The sequence below is a fragment of the Oncorhynchus kisutch genome, linkage group LG27, assembly GCF_002021735.2.
Source record: "Oncorhynchus kisutch isolate 150728-3 linkage group LG27, Okis_V2, whole genome shotgun sequence".
NCBI classification, from domain to species: Eukaryota; Metazoa; Chordata; class Actinopteri; order Salmoniformes; family Salmonidae; genus Oncorhynchus; species Oncorhynchus kisutch.
Window position 1 is genome coordinate 15,910,005 of NC_034200.2, and position 26,931 is coordinate 15,936,935.

The following is a 26,931-nucleotide window of genomic DNA, read 5'->3' on the forward strand; positions in this document are numbered from 1 at the left end:
CTCTTTCCCATCCATTTATTCTAATTACATTTTAATTGCTTGCCTTCCCCCTTTTGAAATGCTTGCTTGTTTTTTTCTCCCTATCATTCCTCTGATAACATGAAACATTTGTTTGCACTGTGCTGTTTTTTTTCTCGATCCTCCAGACTGATGATACATTTGTCTCCTCGCTCTTCTCGCTGTCTTATGGGTGGGAGAGAAAGAAAAACAGATGTTCTAGATGTTTGCACGTCATTTTTCATCCCCTGTGATGGATTCTGGGTGTCTGGGATGATATACTGTTAATAGAAAGAGCAAATACAGGGAGAGATTAATTCCTGTAGTTCCTTTATGGGGGAACATTGAGCAAAAAGTACAGATGATGAGTTAATAACGTCTAATGATTCTAGAAGATTTCAGGATTATTATTAAAGTCGGTTAAGGTTAATGTAGCTGGTGACAGTAAGTCATAACTGGTTCTGGTATACAATTGTTACTATAGCTGCTGCCATGGCGATGATGGTATTAGAACGAGATGTGATTATTCCTTCCTGGTTGACTAACAAGTAACCACAATAATTCCCTCGCTGCTTGGAGGAGCTGTGCTGTAGATCATTTGTCCACATAAACACACCATCTCCCAGGGGTTAACTACGCCTCACTTACCTCTTTAAGTCATTTTCTGCTTGAGGAAGCTACCCGGCACCTACCACAATCTTCCCTTCCTTCCCCGACGTAAAACTATGATACGTCTGTCAGCACTCGCAAAGAAACGTCTTCATGTTAATCTGCTAATCCTTTTTTTATCTCAAGTCTGACCAAATCCAGTCCAGAAACCCCGCCAAACAAAACGGCTGGTTGGGGAGGAGGGGGAGGGGGGGATGAGCTCCTCCGCAAGCTTAAGGGAGAAAGGGAACATGTTACTCAGCGGGGCGACGGTGCGGGTGGGTCTGAGTAGTACTGAGTACTGTGCAGGAGGAGAAAGGGGCCCCGGGGCAGGCTGTGCGGGAGGCAGGGAGGGAACCCCAGGCCCCGCAGGCCTCTCGCCCCCTGGTGTCTTGTTGGGATCAGCGGTTGAGCCAGCCCAGCAGGGCAGAGGGGTTAGTGGGTAGGGGGTATTGGGGAGGGGTGTATCCTCTACCCCATAAACCCCCTGTCTCTCCAGTTTCCACCGGTCAACCACCATGCGTCTTCCATTAAAGCCCCCCTTCCTTAAACCCCCTGCCTCCAGGACTCATATTTGTGGATGATAAATGTGTAAAGCGCTAGGGGAGGGCGGCACAGTCACGGGGGGGGGGGGGGGGGGTACTGAATGTTAACCATTTTTCTGGTCTCCTGCCTTAAATGCATCTGCAGGGTGACAGGACAGGCCTCACACGTCACTCAGACACCAGAGTACCAGCGATTATTAGCGAGGCTCACGTTGTCTTGGGCCGCTCTGAGAGGGAGTAGCGTTTTCACTGCTGCTCCACTGTGTTATCTGATCTGGTGGCCTACTGCGGCTGGATAAGTCATTTCCGGACAAATAATCACATCTCACTCTCTCTGTCTCTGTCTCTGTGTCTGAAAGCACCACCTATCTTCTAACTGATATATCATCATAGCCTCGCGTGCGTTAGCTTGGCGCCGCACAGTACAACAGTTTGTGGCAGATTTGACCTCGAAGCAAGATGAATTACCCTTGGGTCTGTAGACTATGTGCACTGTGTTTAGTTAGCCTGTTAAAAACAGGACTCTCCAGCCACCCATAGAGCCATTTTAAAGACTGAATCCATAATGGAGATTTAAATGATGACTCTGTATGCTAATGCATATAGAAGTTCCCACAACACAATGCTTTTTGTGTGTGTGCTGCCATAAATATATCTTAGCAGTGCATTAGTGGAGCCCAGAGAGTGATCAGAACCGAGTGCTGCCCTGCTCAAATTTAGGTTCATTATAAAATAATCAGGGTAGTTGATGAGTGTCTCTGGAGAGGAGAACACAGAAACGCAAAGGATCCTCTCGTGGCGTCCTCCACACTTCAAAGTGTAAAATGCTGCGTACTGTGTTCATGATGACATGTCTTCATGGACAAGGTCACATTGTGGAAGTTAAATATAGGTAGTACATCATGAACTAGGTTAAGTCATGTGTACCGGATAGTAGTCTCTTTGGTGTGTTTGTTTTTGTGCAGGTCAAGGTGTGTGTGTGTGTGTGTGTGTGTGTTCATGTTTGCTAACATATATATACACTACCATTCAAAAGTTTGGGGTCACTTAGAAATTTCCTTTTTTTTTGTCTATTTAAAATAACATCAACTTGATCAGAAATACATTGTTAATGTTGTAAATGACTATTGTAGCTGGAAACAGCAGATTTTTAATGGAATATCTACATAGGGGTACAGAGGCCCATTATCAGCAACTATCAACGTGTTCCAATGGCACGTTGTGTTAGCTAATCCAAGTTTACCATTTTAAAATGCTAATTCAATTAGAGGCTCAAATTGGCAGGAAACAAAGAACTTTCTTCTGAAACTATTCAGTCTATTCTTGTTCTGAGAAATGAAGGCTATTCCATGTAATCGAACCCATAAATGCTGGTGCTCCAGATACTCAACTCGTCTAAAGAAGGCCAGTTTAATTTCTTCTTTAATGAGAACAACAGTTTTCAGCTGTGCTAACATAATTGCAAAATGGTTTTCTAATGATCAATTAGCCATTAAAATGATCAACGTGGATTAGCTAACACAACATGCCATTGGAACACAGGAGTGATGGTTGCTGATAATGGGCCTCTGTACGCCTACATAGATATTCCATAAAAATCTGCCGTTTCCAGCTACAATAGTCATTTACAACATTAACAATGTCTACACTGTATTTCTGATCAATTTTATGTTATTTTAATGGACAAAAAATGTGCTTTTCCTTCAAAAACAAGAACATTTCTAAAGGACCACAAACTTTTGAACGGTAGTGTATGTGTGACATGACCTCCGTCCGGCGTATTTGACTTGTATTCTAACAAGTCTCTCTGGTGTGTGGAGTGCGTCTTCTGGGACTTGAGCCTAACCTTAGCCGAGGCAGACAAAGCTGGCTGGGCTGTTTTTGGTTCCCTTCAAGATAAGGAAGAAGCAGACAAAAGTACCTCACAAAGAAGCTGTGTCTCTAATGGTGTCCTGTCTGAGTCTGTGTGAGTGCGTTGCCTGAGCAACAGGGTCCTCTCTTGTGGGTATAAGGCAGTAGAGCTCTGGGGAGGAGATTGAGGGAGGCAGGGAGTGGAGGGATAAACGGGGTGAAGGTAGTCAGTGTAAACACTAATTCGCTACATGGAAAAGATGAGCCTATAGCCCAGGGATGAGTGCTCTGTCATCCTCTCTTCTACCCAAGAGTATTCCTGTCAGAAGCGAATAATAAACACTAACGGTAGTCTTGATAGACTGAATAGCTCCAGTATTTCGTCAAACCTCTCAATTTGCCTGTCTGCATGGACTGAATATCTCACTATCTGACTGGTTTGACTGATGAATGTTTGTGGTCATTTTGGCAGATGCATATATCAGAAGTGACTTACTGTTATCACACATTTTCAGTATACATTTGTCTCGCCATGAATATTCACCATTTGTACTGTGTGTTGAATATTTATGGTAATGCATCGCTCAAACCCATCTTGAAAGATGGCAGCAGTGATGACATAGGCTTTGTGATGATGATGTTGTCTCGATTTGCAGCAGTACCCTCCCCCCCCTCCTTTTCACCCCAATCTTCCTCTCTGTATTTTCAGATGAGAAGATGACTGGTGAGGCTTCTCCTAAAACCACAGATCGCTGACTACTCCAAGACTCCTCTGCTTTTTCGATTCTATATCCTACAACCACAGTTGTTAACTAGAGGGCATCTGGAGACCTCTCCACACTCAGCAACAATGGCTCCTGCAGCGTGGAGGTGTTTAGTTCTCCATTGTCTACTGCTCACCCTAATTCATTTCCATTGTTCAGAAGGTAAGTCCTTACTTGTCTGGATTTGAGTCCGATACATGGTGTGTGTGTGTGTGTGTATGTGTGTGTGTGTGTGTGTGTGTGTGTGTGTGTGTGTGTGTGTGTGTGTGTGTGTGTGTGTGTGTGTGTGTGTGTGCGCGTGTGTTCACTGAATGTGATTGTGTTCCATGAAAGTATGTTTGCAGTCTTCTAATGGGAGTGAAGAGTTGTGTTATATGGTGAATTCACTTCCAAGATATTTTACCATTGAAGGTTCACAATAGCACAGGGACTGAGTTGTTGATCTGAGTGCAGTGCACCGAGGCTTTTGTAATTCCGAAAACACCATTCGTTTTTATATGCAACTTGATAGGATGATTCTGTTCAGTCCTTGCACCTGGAGGCTTCAATCAAAGGAGATGGCGTTTTGCCTAACAGAAGAGTTTTTGGAAAGAACTACTAGTGTTTTTTTTGTGTTTGTTTTTCATGCTACCCAAAGGCATCTTGTGATTATTTTTTTTTCTTCTTTTCCATGCCTTACTTTAGATTAGTACGTTTGGCTGTCATTACAAGTTTGTCAAACTATTCTCTCTGATATGTTCCCATCGGAGGCATTAATATCGGTTGGTTTGTATTTCTGCTTAATGACAATCATTACATGTCTGTTCGGTTTTACTCTCATTGTACTCAAATCACATGCTAGCGTGCCAAACATTGATTACAGCCAAACGTCAAAGCGTATCAACTCCTGAGATTTCTTTTGAATTAAATATCTCTTTGTCATGTTTCTATTTCACACTTTCATAGATTTCAATAGTTTTTTGTTGTTGTTTTATATTTAAATCTGACTGTGAAAGATGATTTGTTAACTAAAAAGAGATGGGGAATGGAACAGTCGAAGCAGGCACAAACATTCAGAAGGAGATAAACTCACTTTGTAGATGTATAGCACTTGAATACGATACTAAATAACTCAAATCTTTTTCCCAAGAAAACAAACGACCTCAGAAAAGTTTGAAGAATGGGGCTTCTGATTTGAGCTGCGAGATGGTCTGGGCTGAACGGTCCCGGTGATTTTCTTCTCAGGGCGAGTTCCTGCTTTGGTATGCAGAACGTCAAGGTTTTGGGTTTCACTTGACGAAGGCGAGGGCTCTCAGGCCTATGAATGCAAATTTGCCCATTTTTATCAAAGCAGGAATGTGTGTGGGTTTTCACATTGAAAACTATGTCGGATCCATCCGTACGCCACTCACCTTCACCCTGTGTGTGTGTGTGTGCCATTTTTTGAAGCATAAACCACATTTCCATGGATGTCCGACCTACAAAAGGCCCCCTCTTAAAAACGACTTCCTCTTTTCGGTGAGGAGAAGATAGTACTATGACGTGACTATGTACACCCAAAACAAAAACATTCCTTTTTTTTTGAAAATCTTTAATGACGGTTTTCTTATTAGCATAATAGGGACATCATTGGAAACCATGCTTCAGTGCATGTGGTTTTTATATTCAAATATAGCTCTCTGATTCTCTCTCTATTTCTGCGCACTGCTTTTTAAAAAGTTCCAGTAATGACTTCCGTTCTATGTTTGCACTCGTGTCTTTTTATTGCTGCCTTTTCAAATCATTGTCTAACTTATATATTGACTAAGTATATCATTCCTGGAGCAGAAAACTGGGTCAGGGATGGTATCATGTTACCCAAGGGTGGTTTTAGACCGCCCAGCCTGTAGATATGAAGATAGAAGGTGACAACCAGATTCAGACCTAGCCAAGCAGCCAACCCTGCAAAGGTAGGGCCGAGTTCCTCTCACAATGGCAGTTATTATGAACTTCAAAGAAAAGAAGCCAATATTTTTTTTGTTGGGTCAGGGAATTATGGTCTGCGGTTTATTTTGTGTAGATATTGTGTAGCCGTCGTTCTGTTGTTAATACCAGGAGTGGAATAGGCCCCTCAACCGAAACATCCAAATGTGTATGAAACAGAAAGAGGAAGATAAAAGTCGTTTCTCTTCTTTGTCTGTGTCATCTCTTTGTGTAGATGGGGATTAAGTATAATTCAGGAAACACTGTTTGTTTTGTTCCCAACAAGTGTTTGGATTGCAGGCGATATTCAGTTTCTACACCAGGTTCTGTCTATTTGACAAGCATATTAAACTGAGGTGTCAATGTTTTGTCTATTCAAATACCAGCCTTTGTGAAAAGTGCCGAAGGGCTAAAGCAGACAGTGGTGTAATTATTTTTGACCTAGTTTAGTCACATGACCCTTGTACATATTGAGAATTAGACAAACTTTTTCAGTCAGTGAAAATTGCCAAAATGCAGGCACTCTCATTCACTCCTAGTAGACATGGAGGGCTTCCAATTTTACTTAAACTATTTGCACATCATTTTAAATTTCACTTGCATTAGACTGCATTGCTTTCATTAGCAGATCTTGCCTAAAAGTTATTATATTGTTCTATCAACTCCCATACTTGAGTGATTTTATTCTATCAAGATGGTTATAAGGGTCAACTATAGGTCCCAACTCATCAAAAATGATTGGACTCCAGCCATAAGAAAGCCATGGCTGTGTATTGATGGAATGGCCTCCCATGTGCCACACTGGTATTTCCAGTTGTCAGAGTGGAATGAATGGAAAGAAAGCAGCGAGCCTCGATTCTCCACACTGGCCTCCAGCCATTAACGTCCAGTCTGTCATCTGACTGATATGCTTGGTTTGGTGTTTTTATAATTCATATCTGAACGGTGCGGGTCTATGGCAGGGCTATCATGAATTATCAGTCGAGCCCTGGGAGATTCACAGATGACTGGCGAGACTGCGTGCTGTGAACATGCACACAGAACGCCCTCTGATTTATCCCTTTCCCACGGCACGTTCTGGCCCAAATGGAAGTCTTCCGTGAAACAAGACAGGTTTTATCGCTTGGACTTTCATCTAGCCGTGACCGCATGGGGGGGTGTCGCTGAGAGATGGATCTTAACCGTCACATTCACATTCTCAAAATGTTTATTATACTGCAGTCATCATTATAATTCAGTCAATATTGGCTACAGCATATGTAGCGATGCTTTCCCCACACAATCCTTTCCCTCACAATGCTTTCTCACCATGTCCATCTTTAAGATGGAATGTTTCTTCTTGAACGTAACCTTGTACAATTTCCCATGAATAGGAGAAGCCGGTAAACCTAGATACGATTTGTCCAGAAAAATGTCATTATTATGGGAAAAAGCTGTATTGAACAGCACAGGATTCAGCATTTCATTCTGCGAAAACAAAACACAATATCAACCTTGATGAGGTAATTTAGATTAGCAGTGATTTCCTGAGTGGGTCTTGGGAAACCAAGAGCAGCAACAAGAATGTTCCGGTCTGTCCGTACGCGCAGCTATGATTTAAGAGTGCAGGCCTTTGGGAGAGGAGAGGCCTAGCTTGCTTTTATTGTGTATTTAGATGTGATTGTAAAACTCCCTGTTATATGGCCCTATGATGAACAGACACTCAATCTATTAGGTTGGAAGTTAAGCCTCCTGACAGGTTGATTTCATTTGCTTAGCATGCCTCTAAATCTTGTTTGCTGGCAGCGACACAACCCAGCTCAATTCACACCCCTCCAACGTCTCAAGTGAATATAAACACATGGGACCAGACCCCAGCCTCACTTTTTTCCCCACTCAAATGTGAGATCTACAGTTAAAGTAAATGGAAGTTCCTCAGACTCAAACAACCCAACTCGAATAATGGTGGTGGCAAAGTAATATTGTTCCCTGTGGTGTATACAATAGAGAGGAGTTTCAGTTTAATTGAACACCCCTGCTTGAATGTAAATTCTTGGAGTTGGTTTTCACAAGTCACTTCCTTCCCAGGGCTTACAAATGTCATGACAAAGTCATGCATATAATCAAACGTTCATGTCTGCAAAAACACGTAGGCTTTTAAAAAAAAAAAATATTTGGCATTAATCATGTATGGGACTTTAGAATAAGGAAGATGATTGAAGGTAATAGCAATATGTCCGATTTTATTACAGTATAATTTCCAGTTCAAATGGTAATATTTACATAGAGATGAATTGAAGCCAAGAGTATGTCACATTGAATCAACAATATACACAACATATAGCAAATACTAGACAACAAATAAGAACAAAGAAGATTTATTACAGGTGAGACCAAAGACAAGAATAGCGATGATCAGTGTAAACAATGCAATCTGTCGTATTGCGGCATGACTATTTCTACCTGCGCTATTGAATATTTTAACTTGGCATTGTCAGCAATGTTCTCCTTCATCATGACATAGATTTTAATGTGTCCGGGACATCATGTTTTTAAAAGACAATTCTCTTAAGGCGCTTGTTTGATGGGGGGGCCTTAGGGGAAGGCAGCCGTCTTATCGGCTCTTAACTAACCATGCTATTTTGTTAGGTTTTTTTTTGCGTTGTTCGCGATTTAAGCAGTGACTCGGTCTATAAAAAGTTTTCACATGAAGCAGATGCTAAACTACAGGACTGTTTTTCTAGCACAGACTGGAATATGTACCGGGATTCTTCAATAAGTGCTTCAAGGACGTCGTCCCCTTTTTTTATTTTTATTATTATTATTCTTTTTTTAACCTTTATTTTACTAGGCAAGTCAGTTAAGAACAAATTCTTATTTTCAATGACGGCCTAAGAACAGTGGGTTAACTGCCTGTTCAGGGGCAGAACGACAGATTTTGTACCTTGTCAGCTCGGGGATTACTAGTCCAATGCTCTAACCACTAGGCTACCCTGCCGCCCCTCAGTGACTGTACGTACATACCCCAACCAGAACCCATGGATTACAGGCAACATTCACACTGAGCTAAAGGGAAGAGCTACCGCGTTCAAGGAGTGGGACTCTAACCCAGAAGCTTATAAGAAATCCCGCTATGCCCTCCGACGAACCTCCGACAAACCAAAGCATCAGTACAGGACTAAGATCGAATCGTACTACACCGGCTCCGACACTCGTCGGATGTGGCAGGGCCTGCAAACTATTACAGACACAATCCTACCAGACGAGCTATATAACTTCTATGCTTGCTTCAAGGCAAGTAACACTGAAACATGCATGAGAGCATCAGCTGTTCTGGACGACTGTGTGATCAAGCTCTCCGCTGCCGATGTAAAATCTTTAAACAGGTCAACATTCACAAGACCGCAGGGCCAGACGGATTACCAGGATGTGTACTCCAAGCATGCATTGACCAACTGGCAAGTGTCTTCACTGACATTTTCAACCTCTCCCTGTCTGATTCTGTAATACCAACATGTTTCAAGCAGACCACCATAGTCCTTGTGCCCAAGAACACTAAGGTAGCCTGCCTAAATGACTACCGACCCATAGCACTCACGTCTGTAGCCATGAAATGCTTTAAATGGCTGGTCATGGCTCACATAAACACCATCTTCCCAGAAACCCTAGACCCACTCCAATTTGCATACTGCACCAACAGATCCACAGATGATGCAATCTCTATTGCACTCCACACTGCCCTTTCACACCTGGACAAAAGGAACACCTATGCGAGAATGCTATTCATTGACTACAGCTCAGCGTTCAACACCATAGTGCCCTCAAAGCTCATCACTAAGCTAAGGACCCTGGGACTAAACACCTCCCTCTGCAACTGGATCCTGGACTTCCTGACAGGCCGCCCCCAGGTGGTAAGGGTAGGTAACAACACATCGGCCATGCTGATCCTCAACACGGGTCCCCTCAGGCGTGCGTGCTCAGTCCCCTCCTGTACTCCCTGTTCATTCATGACTGCACAGCCAGGCAAAACTCCAACACCATCATTACGTTTGCTGATGACACAACAGTGGTAGGCCTGATCACCGACAACGATGAGACCTCCTATAGGGAGGAGGTCAGAGACCTGACCGTGTGATACAAGGACAACAACCCCCCCTCAACGTGATCAAGACAAAAGAGATGATTGTGGACAACAGGAAAAGGAGGACAGTGCACGCCCCCATTCTCATCGACGGGGCTGCAGTGGAGCAGGTTGAGAGCTTCAAGTTGCTGATCTATGCATAGTCACTTTAATAAGTCTACCTACATGTACATATTACCTCAATTACCCCCTGTATATAGCCCCGCTATTGTTATTTCACCCCCCTCTTCAAAGGGGGTGACGCTCTAGACACAAACAGTTATAGACCTATATCCATCCTGCCCTGCCTTTCTAAAGTCTTCGAAAGCCAAGTTAATAAACAGATCACTGACCATTTTGAATCCCACCGTACCTTCTCCGCTGTGCAATCCGGTTTCCAAGCTGGTCACGGGTGCACCTTGGCCATGCTCAAGGTACTAAACGTTATCAATCGATAAAAGACAGTACTGTGCAGCCTTCTTCATCGACCTGGCCAAGGCTTCAGACTGTCAATCACAACATTCTTATTGGCAGACTCAACAGCCTTGGTTTCTCAAATGACTGCCTTGCCTGGTTCACCAACTACTTCTCAGACAGAGTTCAGTGTGTCAAATCGGAGGGCCCATTGTCCGGACCTCTGGCAGTCTCTTTGGGGGTACCACAGGGTTCAATTCTCGGGCCGACTCTTTTCTCTGTATATATCAATGATGTCGCTCTTGCTGCGGGTGATTCCCTGATCCACCTCTACGCAGACGACACCATTCTGTATACATCTGGCCCTTCCTTGGACACTGTGTTAACTAACCTCCAAACGAGCTTCAATGCCATACAACACTCCTTCCGTGGCCTCCAACTGCTCTTAAACGCTAGTAAAAGAAATGCATGCTTTTCAACCGTTCGCTGCCCGCACCTGCCCGCCCGACTAGCATCACTGCTCTGGACGGTTCTAACTTAGAATATGTGGACAACTACAAATACCTAGGTGTCTGGCTAGACTGTAAACTCTCCTTCCAGACTTATATTAAACATCTCCAATCCGAAACTAAATCTAGAATCGGCTTCCTATTTCGCAACAAAGCCTCCTTCACTCACGCCGCCAAACACACCCTCGTAAAACTGACTATCCTACCGATCCTCGACTTTGGCGATGTCATTTACAAAATAGCTTCCAACACTCTACTCAGCAAACTGGATGCAGTCTATCACAGTGCTCTCCATTTTGTTACCAAAGCCCCCTATACTACCCACAACTGCGACCTGTATGCTCTAGTCGGCTGACCCTTGCTAGATTTTCGTTGCCAGACCGACTGGCTCCAGGTCATCTATAAGTCAATGCTAGGTAAAGCTCTGCCTTGTCTGCTAGGTAAAGCTATCTCATCATCAGCTCACTGGTCACGATAACAACACCCACCCGTAGCATGCGCACTAGCAGGTATCTCTCACGGGTCATCCCCAAAGCCAACACGTCCTTTGGCCACCTTTCCTTACAGTTCTCTGCTGCCAATGACTGGAACGAATTGCAAAAATCACTGAAGCTGGAGACTTATATTTCCCCTACTAACTTTAAACATCAGCTATCTGAGCAGCTAACTGATCGCTGCAGCTGTACATAGCCCATCTGTAAATAGCCCACCCAATCTACCTACCTCATCCCGATATTGTTTGTATTTACTTTTCTGCTCTTTTGCACACCAGTATTTCTACTTGCACATCATCTGCTCATCTATCACTCCAATGTTAATTTGCTAAATTGTAATTACATCGCTACTATGGCCTATTTATTGCCTTACCTCCTCACGCCATTTGCACACACTGTATATAGACTTTAATTTTTTTCCTATTGTGTTATTGACTGTACGCTTGTTTATTCCATGTGTAACTCTGTGTTGTTGTTTGTGTCGCACTGCTTTGCTTTATCTTGGCCAGGTTGCAGTTGTAAATGAGAACTTGTTCTCAACTAGTTTACCTGGTTAAATAAAGGTGAAATAAAATACAAATAAAAAATGTACTGCTGCTCTTTATACATTTGTTATTCTTATCTCTTACTTTTTAAAGGTATTTTCTTAAGTCTGCATGGTTGGTTAAGGGCTTGTAAGTAAGCGTTTCACTGTAAGGTTGTATTCAGCACATGTGACAAATAAAATACAATTTGATTTTATAGGATGAAAGGGGATCTTGGCTCTATCAAAGGGAAAGTAGTCTATCATATATTGCATCCGTAGTGTCTGTGAAGAAAATGATTGCTATTTAGAGAATAATTTGTTGCTGACGTTGACTTTACACTGCAGTCGATTTTGTAGGAGTTTATAATTATTTTTTGGGGCAGCATTGAATATGATATACACCCCAGATGTTAATTATTACAACAACAAAAAATATATAAAAATAAAAAGGAGTGAAGCAATTCAAAAATGAATTACGATAGTGTGTGTGTGCGCGCGTGTTTGCTTGCATATTTCTGTCAGTGGTGTATTTGTGTGATAGGTTAGTCTACATACTGATTACTATTCTGTGTGTGTGTGTGTGTGTGTGTGTATTTGTGTCTCATTGGGCTTGGTTTATTTCCACTATGTTTTATTAGCAGCAGCACTCTTGTTTGTGTACCTCTGTCTGCTAGGTCTGTATACTCTAGATGGTGAAACGAACACCACTCTGTAGCATGTAATAGTAAATCCCCCAAGGCTAGGGAGGCTGTGCCATGGAGCATGACCACATTTTCTGTCCAGGAATTAAATGTCACCTCGGGGTGGGTCACCTGCAAACAAAAGGGCTGCTGGGTGATTTGCAGGTATAAACAGCCCAAGATAAGGAACCCTTCTACTGCTGTGCAGGAAATTGAATAAGTGTGGTTAGAGAGGGAATAAAGTCCCCCGAAACGGGGGTCTGAGAAACAGAGAGACTGAGAGAGAGAGGCACAAAGAGCGTTTTTGTTTGCCTGGTACGTTATCAGCATATTCCTCCGTTGAGTGCGCAGGGCTGCCAGCCCGCAATGGCTCCTCATCGAAGTGAAGGAGGGGGGCAGGGAACCAGGAAGCTGTCTGTCATCAAGGTCTCCCCATCTGGCCAATCTCTTATCAGTGGCCAGGCTGCTTGTTGCTCATATTGACCGGTGGAGGAGTGGAGGGGGCAAGGTCATCACAGTCATCACACTCTAGTCAATCAGTGGTCAGTCAGACAGTGTTCCAGAGATTGTCCGCCTGTTGGATTGGGCTACTCCATTGGAATGTGTCTGGATTCTGTTTGTCTCTCACTTCATTGACCAAGCTCTAAAAGGGTCACCTACAACGACCGTATATGGGATGTCGGAATGTGATTTCTATAAAATGATTATACAACGGGTGGGTCTAATCCGGAATTCTGATTGGTTAAAAGTGCATTCCAGCCGGTGTCTATTGCACAAGTTACCACTGGCTAAATCTATGACGTTAAAATACCTATTTACTCTGTTCCATCTGACTGTGCATCTCATCAGCCCAGGCAGGGATGTTATCCTCAACAGGATTGATGGGTCCCCCTCGGGACGGTTGAGCTAATGTAGGCTAATGCGATTAGCATGAGGTTGTAAGTAGCAAGAACGTTTCCTAGGACATAGACATATCTGATATTGGCAGAAGCTTAAATTCTTGTTCATCTATCTACACTGTACAATTTACAGTAGCTAATACAGTGAAATAATACCATGCTATTGTTTGAAGAGAGTGCACAGTTATGAACTTGAAAAGTTATTAATAAACCAATTAGGCACATTTGGGCAGTCTTGATACAGCATTTTGAACATAAATGCAATGATTCATGGATCAGTCTAAAACTTAGCACATACACTGCTAAATTGCACCTGGGCTGGAATAATACATTAGGGTCTTTCTCTTGCATTTCAAAGATGATGGTACAATTATTTTTTTAGTTTTTTTCTTTTTATTATCTTTTACCAGATCTAATGTGTTATATTCTCCTACATTAATTTCACATTTCTACAAACTTCAAAGTGTTTCCTTTCAAATAATATCAATAATATTTATATACTTGCATCAGGTCCTGAGCTACAGGCAGGTAGATTTGGGTATGTCATTTTAGGTGAAAATTGGAGAAAAAAAAGTGGAGGATCCTTAAGAGGTTTTGAAAACTTGATCTCCACTATAAAAAGCATCTAGACATTATCTCACATGTCTTTTAGACACACATTTAGTTTTCAACAGTGGAGAATTGTATAAACCTTGCTGTCTGTCTCTCAGACATTTGCAACAATGTTTCAATATTCAAATTCGATCTCCAACTATCCCATAGTAATGAACGTGTGGGGTTCGGGAGACGAGAGAGAGAGAGAGGCAGGCAGAGTTTCTCAGCCAGTCGAAATCATGAATCAGCTGACATCATTTTATGGATATATACAAAGAAATGTAAATTGAAAAAAAGGTCAAACGAAGCGAAGTGCAGCTAGTTTGTAGTTTTTCCAGCTTCAATTTGAAGTTATTGTGTTAGCTGTGTTGTTGCCTAGCTCCTCTGAACAACAGTGTCCTAACGAGAGAGCAAATTTTCTATGCCAGGCGAAATCGCGCCTCATTAGCGCCTTGTTATGGATGTATCCAAATATGTCACTAGAAAACAGCTTAAACAAATACAGCTACTGTTGTTATTCTGGCTGCACTGTTTGATGTGACTGTAAGTTAGCCGTAGTTGGCTTGCTAGCATGCAAGGGATAAGAACGTTACCAGCCAGTATGGCAATGGAACATTTAGAACGAACGACTGGGTCGCGTCCATAGATATAGAACAAAAATAATGAACGACTGGGTCTTGTCTCTGGCAACCAAACCAATTTAACGAACAACAAGCCGGCTTGGGTAGCAACCCTAGATTTGTTTCGGGACTATATCTTGTAGAAGGATGAAATGGTATGAATAAATTAATCAAAATAACGTTTTTAATGAAAATATGTACAGTTGAAGTCGGAAGTTTACATACACCTTAGCCAAATACATTTAAACTCCGTTTTTCACAATTCCTGACACTTATTCCAAGTAAAGATTCCCTGTCTTAGGTCAGTTAGGATCACCACTTTATTTTAAGAATGTGAAATGTCAGAATAATAGTTGAGAGAATGATTTATTTAAGTTTTTATTTCTTTCATCACATTCCCAGTGGGTCAGAAGTTTACATACAATCAGTTAGTATTTGGTAGCATTGCCTTTCAATTGTTTCACTTGGGTCAAACTTTTCGGGTAGCCTTCCACAAGCTTCCCACAATATGTTGGGTGAATTTTGGCCCATTCCTCCGGACAGCTGGTGTGACTGAATCAGGTTTGTAGGCCTCCTTGCTTGCACACGCTTTTTCAGTTCTGCCCATCCTTTCTATAGGATTAAGATCAGGGCTTTGTGATGGCCACTCCAATATGTTTACTTTGTTGTCCTTAAGCCATTTTGCCACAACTTTGGAAGTATGCTTGGGGTCATTGTCCATTTGGAAAACCCATTTGCGACCAAGCTTTAAGTTCCTGACTGATGTCTTGAGATGTTGCTTCAATATATCCACATCATTTTCCGTCTTCATGATGCCATCTATTTTGTGAAGTGCACTAGTCCCTCCTGCAGCAAAGCACCCCCACAACATGATGCTGCCACCCCCATGCTTCACGGCAAGCCTCCCTCTTTTTCCTCCAAACATAACAATGGTAATTATGGTCAAACAGTTCTATTTTTGTTTCATCAGACCAGAGGACATGTTTATACTTGCGTACTATTGTTTGTACAGATGAACGTTTTACCTTCAGGCGTTTGGAAATTGCTCCCAAGGATAAACCAGACTTGTGGACGTCTACAATGTATTTTCTGAGGTCTTGGCTGATTTATTTTGATTTTCCCATGATGTCAAGCAAAGAGGCACTGAGTTTGAAGGTAGCCCTTGAAATACATCCACATGTACACCTCCAATTGACTCAAATGATGTCAATCAGAAGCTTCTAAAGCCATGACATCATTTTCTGGAATTTTCCAGGCTGTTTAAAGGCACAGTCAACTTCGTGTATGTAAACTTCTGACCCACTGGAATTATGATGCAGTGAATTATAAGTGAAATAATCTGTCTGTAAACAATTGCTGGACAAATTACTTGTGTCATGCACAAAGTAGATGTCCTAACCAACTTGCCAAAACTATAGTTTGTTTAACAAGACATTTGTGGAGTGGTTGAAAAACAAGTTTTAATGACTCCAACCTCAGTGTATGTAAACTTCTGACTTCAACTGTAAATCATTATTTGAATATGTTGGTAAACCCTTGTATAGAAGTGATAATGCCCTCGAAGCCAGTGTTTGGAGGATATGCCTAACAACACCTGTGCCAATATATCCTCCAAACACCAGCTTCGAGGGCATTATCACTTAACTGTACTCTGTCAGGAGGTGATTGTAACATGATTGTATTGTATGTCAGGACTCGTATTGGACCTTCACTGTTATAATATTCTAACACATTATTTGTTATCATTAATATATAGTGTACGGCTTTCACGGCTGTGTTTTTGCATGTATGTGCATGTGGCGTATTTGTGTGAGTGTGTGCTTGCGGCGTGCATGAGAGTGTTCCCCTATCATCTGTGTCCTTTCCTTATCCAGCGAGTGACGCACAGAAGTGGGTTGAGTGCCTTGCTCAAGGGCACATTGGCAGATGTTTCACCTAGTTGGCTCTGGGATTCGTACCAGAGATCTTTCGGTTACTGGCCCAACGCTTTTTACCACTTGACTACTCGTAGTCCTCCGGTTCTGGTTTGTCCCCAGTCAGCCCTACTGTTCCAGCCTCATTATTAAGAACCGATTTAATCCCTGTTCCAGTCACAGTTCCTCCTGACATACTCTGTCAATGTGCCGTACTGAGGGAGCCTCCTGGGCCAGGCTCAGAGCACACAAACACACACACGTACGCACACACGCATGCAGGGCCATGTGATGAGGAGGGGACCCCCCTTAGGGAAGCACCTGACTGGTTCCGGGACTTGAAGCAGAAAGCCCAGCTGGGGTTTAAATGTGAGGGGTTAGGAACGGGGCTTTGGCTTTGAGGACGTTTAAGGATGCAGCACAATCATTCAGGGGAGATAAAGAAACTGCGCCCTTGCTACACACAGGGGAGATTTTCCTTCTATATTCTCCTCTTTCTGTGTGTTTCATCAACTCTGTGGAAAACACATGCAATAATATGCTAGGCCAGCTTGCAGCAGTGAACTAATTATTGATTCTCTCCCTTGTGTATACTGAATAGGTTTTTCATAAACTCTCAACCAAAGCCTTTTGTGATTTTAAGGTTTATTACCGCCTGTGACACATATTTGTGTCTTTGGACGCTGAGACTCTTTGGACACTGAGACTCTTTGGATGCTGAGACTCTTTGGACGCTGAGACTCTTTGGACGCTGAGACTCTTTGGACGCTGAGACTCTTTGGACGCTGAGACCACACTTTAAAATGTATACCAAACAAAAACCATTGATTTCAAAGTTTGACAAACCATAACTCTATGCACAAGGATTACTTTGAACAATTTCCACTGAACATTTTACAAAAACACGTTTACAGGTAGAACTGTGCAGATAGAAAGTTTGGTAACAGAATAAAACGGAGGGAGATTTTATCGTAATTATGTTACTAAAATGTGCATCATTGCATCTACATGTTTTATTTATTTACTGTGTAAATGTTTCAACGTTGTCACTGTGCATAGAGTTGTATGGTTTGTTAAACTTTGAAATCAATGGTTTTTGTTCGACACACTGTTTAAAATGGAAAAAATGGGAGCCTCAGCGTAATTCTGTCACTGTGGAATTGCCCATTTCTAGTTCCTTAACAAACAAACAAAAAAAACATTTGATTTGCCAAACTCTAATAATCCAACAGGCGTTTGGTTTGGATAAAGATTGACGAAAGGAGACATTTTTCTAAGACATGTTTTTAACATGGTGTCGTCCCTGTCATGAAGAGCTTAATTAATGGGTGACCCTGCGTTGGCCTCAGAGGATTAAATGCGTTAGCTGTGTAATGATGTTGCTCCCCATTCTTAAATGGCTTCCTTTTGATGTGTCTTAAAGGTCAGAGGTCAGGGCAGTCCCATTGACAGAGAATATGACCTCAGTTTAAAAAGGGCATGTTAGATTGTTAGTTATAAACATAGAAATAGAATTTCACCCATCACAGACCCATTGGCTTGATTGGGAATTCCCATTCTTGTAATTCTAGTTCTATGGTTATACTCTTTCGCTTTCCCTCAGAGCTTGGAAAATCAGATGTCATCGAGGGATGTCTTTAGCTTGAGTTGAGCCTGCTGCTGTCTTTGAAGAACCAAAACAGTCTTTCGCCTAGACGCTACATTGAATTTGTAAATTGTCTGGAACTGTCATGTTTTGCCATTGCTGACTTTGAAGACAACAACAAGATCAGGTTAAGCACTAAAGGGCGCTTGGTGTAAAAATAAGGACAATGGGAGCATCACTCACTCCTGCGTCACTTTTGAAGTGGATTTGAGGTTTAGGTTGGGATTTAAATGGGGCTTGCAAAGTTAGCATGCCTGGAGCACCTGGACTTGTGAACAGGAGAGAGAAAATAGGGTTGAGGGGAAATGGGGATGAGGAATGCCACCTGAGCGTCTGCCGTGACAGGGTCTCTCAGCCACACACATGTACACACGCCCACACAATATCTCCAATATCTCCAATATTTCCAAGCGCTTAAGAGATGCCACCGGGGGGGGCCTGACTCTATCATGCTTTAGTCCCAGTGATATGACAAATCCTTCCCCTTTAGTTCTCCAGAATGAGACACGCATCAACATGCCGCGCGTGTAATGCTCTCCTGCTCTCCTGCAATGCCCACCCACTGTTTCCAGAGGGAAAAAATATAGAAAACACAGTCTAGGAGATGAATGGCCACGGTCATGAATACCAAGAGTGATTTTTGGAACCTGAAGCACCACCATTGTATTTCAGCCATATTAAAGAGAGAAATTCCTGAGAGCATGGCTTTCACCACAAATGGACTAAGTGACTTATCCGGTTCTATTTTAGAATGCTTACGGTAATATCGGAACCTGGAGGTGTTTGATAGCAGTTATTTGTCTGGGAAAGTAGCGTTTAGCCTTTGGGGTCTGCTTTGCGGTCTTGTCTGACATTGTCTTTAGAAACGATTCCCAGCAAGCTAGAACAGAGACGGAAAGAGAGAGAGGGGGTGAGTGTCATGGGAGATGGTGCCATATGTCCTTGTCGATTGTATTATTGCAGTTTTCGTGGTTGTAATGAAATATGGGCCTGTTGTAGCGGGGTCATGCCTGTACAGAGTATCTCCTGTGCAGATGTTATTTTGCAACTCCCCAAATCTCCTTCCTCATCTCTCAACTCACTCCCATGTGTTTTAATGTGTGTCTTCCTTTTGGATAGCATTTGTGAGATTGTATCACAGATAGCAAATGGCAGACACCAGCAGCTATGCTATTTATTGTATGCTACCAGACACTAGCAGCTATGCTATTTATTGTATGCTACCAGACACTAGCAGCTATGTTATTTATTGTATGCTACCAGACACTAGCAGCTATGCTATTTATTGTATGCTACCAGACACTAGCAGCTATGCTATTTATTGTATGCTACCAGACACTAGCAGCTATGCTATTTATTGTATGCTACCAGACACTAGCAGCTATGTTATTTATTGTATGCTACCAGACACCAGCAGCTATGCTATTTATTGTATGCTACCAGACACCAGCATCTATGCTATTTATTGTATGCTACTGAGGGATATGAAAAGAGACTTGCATGAAATATTTATACAAAATATAATAATTTTCTGTCAGTTTAAGAATGTTGTGTTTACAATTTGAGACTAGTATTATTTAATAAAGAAGGGGTTAATTGCAAGTGCCCTTTAGAAGCCACCGTGATTTTCTTCATACAAGTACTTTATTTCCAAATGAATTCAGCCTATTGTTTTTTAAATCCTTCCTTGGCCTGCAATCAACAACTTCCATTGAACAGATTAGAAATACTGCAGAGGAGTACAAAGAGAGCAGAATTTGTTTAAAAAAAAACATGTAGCCGCTTTGTTCACACTTGTTAAGTATTCAAATATGCTTTGGATTTTCTTTTCCTTTTTCTTAATTCCCTTTGGAAAATCGTGACTTCATCTTTGGAAAACATACTGTATGCTCGCTTGCCCTATACTCTCGCTCCGGATATTAGATTATGGAGGCATCCAGCGCAGTTGGGAGGAATGCTTGACTTTGGAAGATTCCCTCTTTCTTCCCGAGACATAGGCTACCAGTAATATTGAAGAATAAAACGACCAAAAAAGGCAAACAATTTTGAAGGACTCACGCTGTGTCAGCGGTGGGGCCACTCTTATTCTTCTAAAGGGCTACACCCTGCTTTATCCTGTGGAGAAAGCGTCCCTGTCAAGCCTAGGCCCAGAACAATGGGGGCCAGCCTGGGGGAACAGGTCCATTTGCATGCAGCTGTTTGACGTTTCCACGACCACAAAGACCAATCAAAGTGGCCTTAATGGAGGATGACAAGCGTCAACCAACGCCTAGCTGTGCTCTGTCTGTCTGTGAAGGCTCTTGCGGCCCTCGCCACTCTGTCTGTATCCCCCCCCCCACCCCTCCAAAACTGGCCCACTTTTTGCCAGACTGATCAAACATTCCGGTACTCTTGCGGCTCCTCAGTCTGAGTCTGAAGTCCTCGTGGAGAGCAGAGGAGGGGAGTTTTGGGGGTTAAAGGTTGTATAGGATAGGCCTCTTAAAGGACAAAACAATCCTGGGAAAATGAGGGGTTAGGATGAGGGGCTAAACATAACTGTGACTGTGTGTCATGGTCTGGTGCTCTGGCCAAAGCCAATAGCTTTATATCAAACCTCAATTGTCTTTTTATTTTTTTTCTCTTTTTTTTCTCAGGGGTTTAAAAGCATCAGACGATGGCAGCGCGCCACTGGCTGGGCCTGTATTTTTCAGATGCACCCATCTGCGCTGTGGTGCCACTTTCAATTTCAAGGGTGTTGATAGAAAACAAAATATGTATTATGGAAAGGATTGTTGCCAGTGAATTATAGGCTGCGTACCCGAAAAAAGGAGAAGAGACTCCACACTTCCATAATACAACACATTGTGAGTCCGTATTGGCCCCCCGTCTGCCTACTCTGTGCTCACTTGAGCTCAAATAGCAGGCTTACCGTTGGCTGGCCAGGGGGAGGAATCTGAAAAGCCTATTTTCTTTCCCCCAGTCAGTCAGTCACTGACCAGAATGCCTGATAAGGCGTCGCCGTGTCAACAGGGCCAGGAATAGGGGATCATAGCCAATTATGGCACAGAGAAAATGTATACAGCGGTTTCCATGGCAATTCAATTGCGCATTCCATTTAGTATATTATATACTGGCCTGCTGTTTGCAGCCGTAGGATTAAGACTGTGGCGTATATGGAATTATGGGTAACGAGTCATAATTGTATTTTTGTTTGTTTTGAGCTTGTAATGTATCATAATGCATCTTTGAAAAATATCTACGACTTACCTAATTAATACAACACAGTGTTGGTGACACCCCCATCTAAGATATGTATAGGTTTGGCTGCTTGTAACTTTTGGAAAAGAAGCTTCTTCCGACTATGCTCGTAAAATGATTGCAATTTGACCCTTTTCATGTAAAAATGAATAATTGCTATTGGGTAAACTATCTACTTGAAAATAAAGTTGAATCCCTCCCCCCTCTTAAGATAAATGTATTAAGGCGATTATGATACTTTTTTGTTTGTTCACGTTATTGTTAATAACTCTTGACCTTGGGACTAGAAGGTTATATCTGACATTTTGGTCAAAATTGTGTCATTAACACAGTTGCTCTTTAGGTGGTCCTTTACATGTGAGATATGTCAGATAAAAATAAATAATATAGTTTATAATGTAAAAAAATAATTTTCTGTAAATTATCTGAATGTTCTATCTGCACAAACACCTTTTAACTTGCTGCTATATGGTTCTGTCTGCAGTCCAATCACACAATGATGGATAGTCAATCAAAAATAATTGGATGGAGGGTGATATACTTATTGAGTCATGAAAGAGGAAGACATCACAAAAACAGTTCTGAGATCTGGGACTTAAATTTTTTTTAATGATTATCTCAAAACCATATATTTTGCAGATAGAATCTTGGGACTCCCAAGTACTTGATTATTCATATCATAGGTTCTGGTCCTCTTTTTCAATTACTTAGATTTTTCTCCCACAATTTTTCTGAAGAATGGCCATAATGTAAGCTCTTTACGGTCAAAAATAAATAAATACAGGTGCCTTAGAGCATGTTTAAGGTCCTTAGAGAGGCATTGCTGTTTTTGACTAGTTCTATAGCGATATGAAAACCTCCATGGAAGGGTTATTTTACTAAAATTACTAATGTTTTATTGATGACTAGCAAGTAGTTTACATACTTTGGGTGTCAGACACCAGAAAAATATATCAAGTTTAGTCATCCAGAGCTAAGCTTTAGCAATGATGCTAGTTCTCCATAGGATATAGTGTATTTGACATCTTCGCTTTAACAAATGTGTGATGGACATGAATTCATATATTTGAATTCATATATGTGACTAGAAAGAAGGGTATTCTCTTGATTTAATCATTACATTTTTTTTTGTACTTTTCTATTGACATAAATGTAACATACTGTGCCGGATAGAATCTTATGGCTGAAGCCAGATTGACATTTCAGAGCCACAAGGTTCTAGCTGCGATTGCACCCCATTTAAAAAAAAGAAAAAAAAAAGATTTTCAAATGTCTTAGGATTTCGATGCTCTGCACTTCAGGTACATTTAGGGTGAGGACCAGAATGGGTGATCAAAAGAAGAATTCACTAGAAAACAGTTCTGAGATCTGGAATGTGAAAACTTTATTGCTCAATATCTCAGAACTATGCTTTGGGCAATTCATTATCGGTTACGCGATTATACGGTTATTGTGCCAGCCTTATGTAGGATGATTTAATGTTAGTCTGAAGGAGCGATGAAGAGAGAGGTAGTCTTGCTCCGTTCTTTTATTTATTTCTTTCACACACAAACACACACACGATGTGCTATGGATTTTCCCTCCTGTTTTCTGAACTGTTCTGAACTGCAGCTGGCTGCCCGACATGCTTGTGTCCTGTGGCAGTTTCTTTTCCTACCACTGCAAAGTTGGAACAGAGAAGTCAAACAAAGTTACACAGAGCCATGAGATGAAAAGCTTTTCACACTTCCTCAAGACATTGACACTCATGCGCACAAAAAAATGTTTCTCCCCCCGCGTAAAACCTCTCTGCCCCATTTAACTTTTAATAAAAGTCTCCAACATTCACAGTGATGTTCCAAAACAAATCTAAGTGGGTACATTGTAAATGTGTCATGCCCCGAGTGGCACAGTGGTCTAAGGCACCGCATCTCAGTGCTAAAGGCATCACTACAGACACCCTGGTTCAAATCCAGGCTGTATCACAACCGGCCATGATTGGGCAGAGCACAATTGGCCCAGCGTCGTCCGGGTTTGATCAGTGTAGGCTGTCGTTGTAAATAAAACATTTGGTCTTAACTGACTTGTCTAGTTAAATAAAGGTTAAATAAAAATGATTTTTAAAAAGTACCCGTGTTTTCCATTCTGTTCACATCTGTTCACTTCATTGACACAGGCAGACCAATTCTTTACACTAATTGGTCTTTTGACAAATCAGATCAGCTCTGAAAAATATCTGATGTGAAAAGAATTAAGCTACCTGTGTAAATGCAGCCAAAGAGGTAAGAATGCTTTGAACTACTGGTTATTGAAAGAACATGATGTGCAGTCTTCAAACAGAACGACATGGCTTTTTACTTCATTCTATTATTTAGGAAATAAAACGAGATTTTCTCAAAACATTACAACTTTTTTTAAAGGGATTTTTCATGATACGTATCCAATTACCGAGAGGTAAGTGAGTCTTTAATGAGATCCATGCTATCTGAAGGGAGTGGAGAGACCAGGCAATTTGTCCTTGTGTGCGCCCATAACAGTCAAGATACTCCCCCTTAATTTATATACTGTTGCCCTATGGCCAGATGGATCTATACTGTACTGGGGAAGAGGAGGCAGGTGAGCCCCAGGCTTAATCAATTGCTAGGCCTCAATTGACAGCAGCTGTGTGTGATCAGACCATACAGTAAACTGTAGTTCCCTGATAGATGGCCCATAGCTAACTGTTGGACAGAAGGGGAAGGAGGGAGGGGAAGTTACTGTGAGCTACAGTCCACTCTAAAGGAGAGTTTTTCCATTGAGAAACTTTACAACCCCATGAAAATGATTCTCTCTGTCTGCTTTCTGTAGCCTCTGCCTGTGTGATAAAGCTGTCACCCTCCGTGAGGAATGGCCATGAAACCCGTTCATTAGTTGTTGTGGTGAAGTTGAAGCCGCACGGGGTAGTTACAGTAGTTATAGCAGTTCGTTGGACTACGGCACATACATCTCAACAAAGCAGAATCCACAGACCAATTAGCATACATGTTTATCATTAGTATATTCATGAATGCACATATATTGTAATCTGAAGTGGTCTCATAGCATTCTGTTGTTAAATGGTTCATGCATAAAAAAGCATTTCCTATTGAGAGCTTGTTTGGTGCCTCATGCTTCCAGTCGAGTCTCAGAAAAACTCTCATCTCTTGGCTTACAGGTGCTTTATATCCACGTTGGTATCCAAACCTTTGTCGACAGTCGCCAGTGTTTGTCTGCGACATTTGTGGAACCTACACAGAATACCATTATAATAGAGCCGGGCCATGGTACCACTACAGGCTAGAATGACAAGCAAATAGACTGACATGTGAGCCGAGGTCGAGGTCTCAGGGTAGTAGGAGTTTCGAGCCGAAATCACTTCAACTTTGAGCCATTCGTTCAAACAATTGCCAATTGCGTCATGCCCTGGCTGTCAAGTTGTGTATGGTTGCAATTAGCAGGCGGGTGCAAAGCAAACCCGGGGTGGTTAGTGTTATTACTTGACAATGCAGAGGAGCCAATGGGAGCGCTGAGAAGGTAACAGGCTGAAAAGAGCGACTAATTAGCAGAGTAGTGCAGTGGCAGAAAACACAAATGGCAGCTGAGCTGGCCCCTCAGAGAGGCAGACTGTTGCCGCGGACAACAGTGATTATTGACAGCTCATGCAGTGCTACTGCCTTGCACTTAGTCCTTTAACGGAACACCATTTGCATTTCTGGAACTTGAGGTGTTTTCTTAGGGATTGGTCTCGCAATAAACTGCACACCTGTTCGTTTTTTTTCTTTCTTTCCTTCCTATTTTCTTTCTTTAATTGATCTATTTCTTTCTTTCTCTCTACTCTGCTTTCTTTTAATATCTCTTTATATGCATTTCCATGGTATTTATGGCTTGACGTTTTATTGCTTTTCGGGGGAAAAAGAGAGTAAAAAAACAACCTTTTCAATATACTTTGTTGATGGGAGGAACAAAAACTGATCAAAATAGTTAATTTTCCCCAAAGCACAGATATTTGGCTGGTGTTCACATCTGCTGAGCTCCGCATATAGATTTTTCCTCTTCTGTGGATTTTTCCTCTTCAGTGTCTTCTATCATCGACACTGTAAAATGGATTAAATTACATTCCATGCTGCTGCTGGGAGATTCCGGCTCTTTTCTGCCTCTTGCTCTACTGGTAGAAAAGCTAAACGAGTGAAACAAAAAACAAATGAGGGAGCTTGTACCCCTTTGTCGAAACGAACCATTCAAACTTAATCGAACCATGTTCCTGAAGGAGGAATTGAGAGTTTGGGATTTTGAGTTCTATAGTATTGTGTTTAGGTGTATTTGAATTTGTTTCTTGGGTTGTTACGTGGACTTTTATACAATGACTATACAAATGTCTTTGCCAGAAACAAAGAGACCTTAGAGAAATTGGTGAATTCAATTCAACTGTCTTTCTCCTCATCCTTGTTGTACTGTATGTTATGATTCTTCTGTTTTAAACCGTTGTAAACATATGGGGCGAGTCGTCTGCAGTTACTAATTAAATGGATTGTCTTTTGATGCTCTGCAGTCTGTACTACCTCCTAAGATATCAAATGACTCCATCTTATTGGGTACTTTTGGCTCCTCTTGGCTCCCATTCCTACGAATGCAGTATATTATAGCAGTTTTGTACAGCACTTTACCTAATATCTCTTTTTACTTTCTCTCCCTCCCCCCTCTCTCTCATCTCTCTATCCCTCCCTCCCTTCCGCCCAGGGTTCGGTCGTGCGGCCCTGCCGTTTGGCCTGGTCAGGAGAGAGCTCTCTTGCGAAGGATACGCCATCGATCTCCGCTGCCCCGGTGCAGATGTCATCATGATCGAGACGGCGAACTACGGCCGCACCGACGACAAGATCTGCGACGCCGACCCGTTCCAGATGGAGAACGTCAACTGTTACCTCCCCGACGCCTACAAGATCATATCACAAAGGTAAGAGTCAACTGCTACCTCACCCAAGGCCTACAAGATTGTATCTCAAAGGTAATAGAGCAGAAAGGTCTCGTTACACAATATAACCTGGAGTTAGTTAGGGATGTGTGGTATGTGAATCTAGAGTCCAGTCTAGTGATTCTGGATCCACTAGTTTTCTATCAAAACAAAGTGGTTTGGTTTGGGTGGTAACCTTAATATTACTAGACTAGCATTTGTGTTACCTTTTCAACTGACCAAAAACAGACAATTTACCCACACTTCCTTGACTTTTTAATAATCAGATGTTTTTGTGGGTATTGTTGTGGAACTCTAGACCGTAAAAACTGGACAGGGGGTCATTAGTAGCAACCCTAGACCATATGCTCTATGCATCCCTGCACCAGTACCACTGCAGCTGCTCAACCAGCCAGCCAGCCAGCCAGCCAGTCTGTCCGTCTCAAAAGAGTCACATGAACCTCCTTCTTAATCCCTCTGTTTCCAACATTAGTTTTTTGTTCCAACACTCGTAACTGCATTGACACAGCCCAGCACCCAGCCCTGTGCAATGCCTCTACCCCCCTCATAATACCATTCATATTAGTAACACTCTCCCAGGACATTTAGC

At 42.1% G+C, this 26,931-nt stretch overlaps 1 protein-coding gene across 1 annotated transcript in view; it reads left to right on the forward strand.

The window, feature by feature from the left end:
• Positions 1–26,931, forward strand: part of LOC109872072 (adhesion G protein-coupled receptor L2-like) — a 111,606-nt gene that overhangs the window by 23,476 nt on the left and 61,199 nt on the right. The window contains 2 exon segments of the mRNA XM_031806820.1: positions 3,751–3,967; positions 26,111–26,324. Of these exon segments, the coding sequence (XP_031662680.1) occupies positions 3,892–3,967; positions 26,111–26,324 (290 nt within the window). The 5' untranslated portion in view covers positions 3,751–3,891.